Consider the following 7,447-nt stretch of genomic DNA (forward strand, 5'->3'; position numbering starts at 1 on the left):
TTTTTTTTTTTAACTCGACAAAGTAGGTGCAAGCAAATATGGCTACTTTCATTTTTAATGGGTCAGGCTTGCTAATGATTACTAGGTTTGTTATCTTCATATTGTGGTGACCTTGCTAATAATGACCAGGTTTGTTATCTTCATATTGAGGTGACCTTGCTAATAATGACCAGGTTTGTTATCTTCATATTGTAGTGATCTTGCTAATGATGACCAGGTTTGTTATCTTCATATTGTGGTGACCTTGCTAATGATGACCAGGTTTGTTATCTTCATATTGAGGTGACCTTGCTAATAATGACCAGGTTTGTTATCTTCATATTGTAGTGATCTTGCTAATGATGACCAGGTTTGTCATCTTCATATTGTGGTGACCTTGCTAATAATGACCAGGCTTGTTATCTTCATATTGTGGTGACCTTGCTAATGATGACCAGGTATGTTATCTTCATATTTTTGTGACCTTGTCAGGAAAAATGCACAGGGGGACAGAGACCTCAGTCCCACATACCGCACCACCTCGTGAGTCCCAGTTTATTGGCCCCTATAACACACACAGAGTGAAGCAAGGCAAACAGGATCTTGTCACAACACTTACACTGACGGCTGAATAGATATGCTTGGTTGCTGGGAACTGCACAGTCTCGTACTCGCGTACGGAAGCGCCCCCTTCTACCCCTTGCACGCTACACAGCCCTCTCCCCAAGAAGTTAGCTGTCCTCAGCTACCACAACTCAGTCCCCGGGACATTGGAGACGAATGGACCTGGTTGTTCCCAGCACCACCGCAAGCCCTGGCAATGGTGGAGGCCTGTGGAACCATGTGGAACCATGAAAACATCGGGAAAACATCTCATCGGAACCAAAGTTCCTGAGGTGTTGGGGGAGATGCTCAAGCCTGGTTGTCCCCCACAAGCTTTTGCAATCAGGTTGTGGAACAGTGGAGGGCAAGAAAACACAGTCTGGTCAAGGCTGGAAAACTATGGTGATGTAGAGGCCCTTCCACCAACAGCAGTGGTGCCAAAGACTCACAGAGCTGGTGGCAGAGGCAAGGAAAGCCCCTCTGGCTGGCAGGAACGATGTGGGAGACCCCCGGGCTGTGAGCGGCACAGTGGAGGTCTGTCGTCGGCTTACTCTGTTAGAAGGGAGGAGTGCTATAGCAGCAGCACACAGTTGGGTATTCTAGGCGCTTTCCTATAACGACATTCTTGGTCTCTGCAGGATAATGCTGAATGCTGTGCAGGCCAAGTGACTTCCATCTCCAGCCAATCCTGTCTACCGGTAGGTCAGGCCATCAGGGTACAATCCCTAAATCTCACCTTGCATTCTTGGTTACACTTGCTCCACTTCTGATACCACCATGGTGAGCCAGCAAGACACAGTGATGAGGGCATAAATATTATTATAGGTCTCAAGCCTCATACTTTACACAGAGTAGGGAGCATTATTTAATTAGTCTCTAGTACTCTGCAAGAATTTAGCAAACAAGATGGTGGTCTAATCTTCACACAATACTTACACTGACGGTGAAGTGATATGCTAACATAAAGCAGAGCTAAACTAAGGCATTAACAGCATAACACACCTGTATGAAATAATAATAGTCAGGCATGCTAACAGCAAACACAAGCGGGATGCACAAGGTTTCCGCTAACAGCATAAACAACATGCTGGGAACTACACAGTCTCATACTCACATGTGCTACCCCTTTCAAGCTACACAATCATATCATTAATGTTATGCTTTGCTCCATGTGCTGACACCAACCCTATCATAGTCGCATAGTCTTTTAACTGATGCAAGACACCTCCTCCTCCCTCGGTACTTGAGCACTGGTTCAGGTAGCCAGTAATCGATGTGTAAAATTATGCATGCAAATTATAACATGATATTCTTTGTCTCGTCAACATTGCCTACTTACAAGTGAATTAGTCTCAAATAATTTCCCATTGATTCCAATGCTGGTCGTCTCCACAACAGGCTTTGTTTACCTCTCCTGGCTGATTCATAGTTACAGATTTCATCTTGTCAGGGTAAGCAGTGAAGTAATTAGAAAAGTCTCCAATTTGCCAGTCAGATCAAATAGGGTGAAAAACTCCCCATCTGTCTGAAATATATGTAAACCCTTGTGGTGATAAGGGGTGTATTAGGTATTTCATGTCCTCTTTATACCACAAACTAAACATTAAACATAGCAGGGCTGGCATGGAACACAGATGGCAGAGCTTCGTTATGCCCATCTAGATAGCAGAAGGACAGTGGACCACTGTCGACCCACTGGAGCCATTTTATGTTATTTCATAATATCCACGCCCAGTTTAACTACATGGTGTGGTCATGATGGTGGTCCGAGAGTGAACCAGAAGAGGCACACCACCAGTGGGGTGGTGACCAAAGTCTATCTGGGAGGTACTTTGCCAATAACCTATTTTCTACATTTTGTGGTATAAAGAGGACATGAAATACCCCTTATCACCACAAGGGTTTACATGTATTTCAGACAGATGGGGAGTTTTTCACCCTATTTAAATATGGTCACGTTTTCATTAATTTGGTATTTGGTATTTTGTATACCAGCAAATTTCAACAGAATGGACAGTTGGGAAGGACGTATTCTGCGCATACAATGTTTCCAATTTACTCTACAAACTAATGGTGGAGTGATCATCATATTTGGTGATGGGTGATCATCACATTTACAGGATAAAAACCCTAATCAAACCTGGAGTGCATATCACATCTGATATGGTTGAGAGACTAAAAATAATTAACTAGTGGGTTGACATCTAACTAGTAGGCCTACTCATTGCTTTCTGATTGGATTAAAACATGCTTTACTTTTTAATATGGGCGCGATATTCATTCTCTCCGTTTCTAATGCAGCATATGTCACAACAGTGACATCCAGCGAGTGGAAAGATCGCAGAAGGGTCGAGAGAGAGAGGGAATATGCTTTATGAATCCTATTCTACACGTCCTTGCAGTGCCTTTTGTGATTATTTTTAACTTGGACGGCACGTAGCCGGATGATGGCTTTCGATCTACTCCAAATGACATAAGTGGTCCACACAAGTTCGCGATTTACCAGATCCCTCTCTTTTTCCCCCCCTCGTAATCTGCCTACACCCCTGACTCTGTCCAGGTGCGCTCCTTTGCGGAAAAGTCAACCTTGGTGAACAGACGCTATTAGTTCTAGATTATGTTAAGATGAAAAAGACAAAGTGTGAACACGTTAATGGCGATGTCAACGTACGTGATCTGTCACTTCATCATCTTTGGGCGATTTTCTTTCTCTCTCTCTCTCTCTCTCTCTCTTTCTTTCTTTCTCCCGTTCTCTGTATGGGCGGCGCTCTGCTTAGTTTGATGTGGGCAGCACGTGTATATGTTCAGTACAGGGCACTGTGTATATCGAGAGGAAAGAAAGAGGGAGGCAGAAAAAGAGGGAGTGTGTGTGTGAGAGAGAGGGAGGGTGGGAGAGAGAGAGAGAGAGAGAGAGAGTACAGAAGTGGTCCGGCGTAGTAGGGCGCGCGGGACTCAGAAAGCGCATGAGAATGTAGTCAGAGGACGTTTTGCTACTGATGATATAATTAGCAGTTACAACAGGACACTTGTACGACACCGAAAAACATCGTTAATTCAAATAGAATGCACTTAACCTCAGAGAAGATGGAACATGGACGAAATAACAATAGCAGAGAGGTAAGAAGACAGTTCGCAGGGACTGTGCTTTTTTACCTAAAAGGCAAGCGAAGTCAAAATATTGGCAGGTAAACGTTGTGGAAATTTTTTTGATTTTTGTTAATAACAAAATACTATTCGAGATGGATTTTTTAAATTTTTCCAGTGGTGCTGAAAATGCATCCATAACCAATACCAATTCCACAGCGAGAAGCCAGTACTCTTTGGCCACTATCTACGGGCTTGCAGGATTAGTCAGCTTTCTTATATTGTTTACAATAGTCGGAAACGTTTTGGTCGTAATTGCTGTGCTAACTAGCCGGGCGCTCAAACCTCCACAGAACCTTTTCCTGGTGTCTCTGGCCAGTGCAGACATTCTGGTGGCAACATTAATCATACCCTTCTCTCTAGCCAACGAACTTATGGGCTATTGGTTTTTCGGGAAAGTTTGGTGTGACATTTATCTGGCCCTAGACGTTCTCTTCTGCACCTCCTCAATCGTCCACCTGTGTGCCATCAGCCTGGACCGTTACTGGTCTGTCACGCAGGCAATGGAGTATAACCTCAAACGGACACCTCAAAGGATCAAGGGCATGATTGTGATGGTCTGGCTGATCTCTGCTGTGATCTCTTTCCCACCTCTCATCTCCATGGACCGTGATGACAGTAGTGGGGATGCCCTGGCACCCACATGCCAGCTGAATGATGTAACATGGTACATACTGTACTCCAGTATTGGCTCCTTCTTTGCGCCTTGTGTCATCATGATCCTGGTCTACATCCGCATTTACCAGGTGGCCAAGAAGCGCAGCCGGAGTATGTCGGAGAAACGGCATGAGGTCGAGGGGGACAAGGGTGGAGGTGTGGGGGCAGAGCTGGAGAACGGCGTGGGCCAGCGAAACCTGTGTCGGGCCAACAGCACAGACAAGGAGAACGGCCACTGCGCCTCCCCACCACGCAAACCTGACGATGAGGACCTGGATTTGGACCTGGACGACAGCAGCTCATCAGACGAGAAAACCAAGAAGACACACCACCATCACTCCAGGCAAAATCCTGACCCATCTGGCAAGAAAGACGAGAGGACCAGCCGTAAGGACAGCTCCAGCTCCAAGCAGTCCAGCCGCAAGTCCAGGGCCAGCGGGAAATCCCTAGACCTCTTCTCCTCTCGGAGGAAGAGGAGGAGCACTGTGTCCAAGAAGAAGATCTCCCAGGCCAGAGAGAAAAGGTTCACATTTGTTCTAGCAGTGGTCATGGGTGTGTTTGTGGTCTGTTGGTTCCCTTTCTTCTTCAGCTACAGCCTCTATGGCATCTGCCGGGAACCTTGCGCCATCCCAACGACCCTTTTCAAGTTCTTCTTCTGGATTGGGTACTGCAACAGCTCCCTAAACCCAGTCATCTACACCATCTTCAATCAGGACTTCCGCAGATCCTTCCAGAAGATCCTGTGTAAGTCCTGGAAAAGGTCCTTTTGAATTGTAAAGAGAATTTATGGAGCCGGCAGTGGCTTCTAATGCGATCATGCCTTGCACATCGCTTGATTTGATGATACGGGCGAGACAGACGGTGTCCGGTAGAAGGGTCCTGTTCAGCTAATGTGTTTGGCTTCTCTCCGTAGGCCTTGACAATCTCCTTGTGACTGATGTACACTGACACAGAAGCCAGTGTGTGTTTGTCTAATGTGCTGTGCTTGGTGCAGGGTGGAGGGTCCCTTGGGCCAGGACAGTAGCAGGGTATTTTAGGAGATGCCCACCCAGTATGCTTCACTTTATCACCATTAGCAGAATCTCTGCCATGATAATTATGTCCAGAGGCACTGTTCAGTATCAGACTGTTTTTATGATGACTTTGCACATCTGTCTTTTGTGTCCTTGTGTTTCTGCGATACAGCAACCTGACATATAATTCCAAATTCAGATCTGAAAAAAAGAGTGGATGGTTTGATACTCTTTCCTCCTTCAGTGAGATAAAATGGACACCTCAGGTTACCTTGAGAGCGAGAGAACTAAATATCCTACATAAAGTCTGTTTCCACCCTAGATGACACATGTATTCTGTGGGCTTCTCCATCCTGTGGCAGAGAATCCCTCTTGTGGGATTTTATTTTCTGACAAAAAAGGAATCCAAGACTGATCCTTGCCTCAGTGTTTCTAATCAATCTAGCCTGTTCCACAGCATCCTCTCTCTCACTCGCTTTCTGTCTTTAATTGATTCCATATAAAATAAGTATATAAATCTAAATATATATATATAGTGTTATTGTTTTTTATTAAGTTATTGATCAGTTGGATAACTTCTACTGGCTCCTCGGCTATATTACATGGCTCTTGCCTCATGTATATACATATATTTGACAGGTTCTACTGTGTGGTGTTGTATGATAATGGCACCAATTTGACCTGAGGACTTGCTGTTGTTTTCTGTCCTTACTATGCCTTGATGGATGTTGTACCTTTCTTTAAAGCTTAATTTATTTTTTGAAAGAATCTGCTAATTTTCTGCTGAACTCTGTCCAACCTCGAAGCACACAAAGAGAAAAACAGAACAAAGGCAAAAGAAGAAGAAATAAAGGATGAACGTGGCCAGTATCACTTTATATGTTTACCGCCGAGTGAATCAAATTGGTTAATGTTTGGTCAGACACTCTGGCTTTCACTGCCAAAGGGATTGATTTTGAACAAGCACCAGATACATTGAGTTATGTCATTTTATTACAAAGGCCTGTGACCTCCGCTTCAATAGTGGCTATTTTAAGATGTTGGGGATTCACAAATAAAGTAAACATAATGATGCGAAGCTTTGATGCGTGTCATTTCACGATGAGGAGGGAGGTGTGGCAGTAAACATCTAGGACAGCTCCATCTGGAATGATGTTTCCATCCGTCTTCATTTGTCTCTGATTAAGTAGCTTTAGACCTTTCTGCTGAAGCCAGTGCACACTCATTTAACACATTTTGCATCCTCAGCTAAGTGATGTCATTAAATAATGTTACTCTTCTTTGTGGGTTGTAAGGAATTACAAACCAGGCAAGAGCATAGGAAAGAGGATTATTGTTCTTCATCAGTTCTTTGGATATAGCACGCTTAGACACTGACCTTTGACATTGCTTGGAGGTGAAATAAAGCAAGGCTGGGCCCTCTGTGAATTTGGCATGTGATGATTTTTTCATTACATCAAATTAAATTGTTTGTTTTTATGTATCCTTTAGAGCAATGTCTCTGTCCATCTTCATTTCTCTCTAACTGGGCAGAGTTGAAACTCACTTCAGGTCTGTTTGATTTTAAACATTTTGATCGTCAGCCAAGAGGAGTCTTTAATTCAACACATTAGAGGTTCACAGCTCTTGCAGTGCTCCTTTAAGGAATGCACAGATGGCTGACTTGAATGCCTGGTGACGTTTTAATACTTCATTTGCCAGGCACCCGTGGGGTTATACAGTATTTCAGTATGGTTAGAAATGCAAATTATCTTCCAAATGAATGGCCTCATCAATATGGTGTTCTTATGAAATACGAGAGGCTTTACCCTTACTGTAGAGGTAAGGAGAAAACAAATCTAAATGTTGACTGCACTGTCTCAGTTTGACATTTATTCAAGTGCAGTGTAAATGTGGTTCACTGCAGTCAATTACTCATAGTTCTTTTATCTGAAGTGACTAAGTGTGGGATGAGGTCCTCTGTGTGGATAACTGATGACAAATGATCAGATTATCAAATTAAATCCCTTCCAAAAATGTTCATCAAATATGACCGCATCATGGTTCTATTT

The 7,447-nt window shown here is 43.9% G+C and overlaps 1 protein-coding gene across 1 annotated transcript; it reads left to right on the forward strand.

Moving 5' to 3' along the window:
* Nucleotides 1-3,310: 3,310 nt before the first annotated feature.
* Nucleotides 3,311-6,470, forward strand: adra2c (adrenoceptor alpha 2C). Its single transcript, XM_012836872.2, has one exon. The coding sequence runs from the start codon at nt 3,822-3,824 to the stop codon at nt 5,151-5,153; it is 1,332 nt and encodes a 443-aa protein (XP_012692326.1). The 5' UTR covers nt 3,311-3,821; the 3' UTR covers nt 5,154-6,470.
* Nucleotides 6,471-7,447: the final 977 nt, after the last annotated feature.

This window comes from Clupea harengus, chromosome 22, assembly GCF_900700415.2.
Source record: "Clupea harengus chromosome 22, Ch_v2.0.2, whole genome shotgun sequence".
In the NCBI taxonomy this organism is placed as follows: Eukaryota; Metazoa; Chordata; class Actinopteri; order Clupeiformes; family Clupeidae; genus Clupea; species Clupea harengus.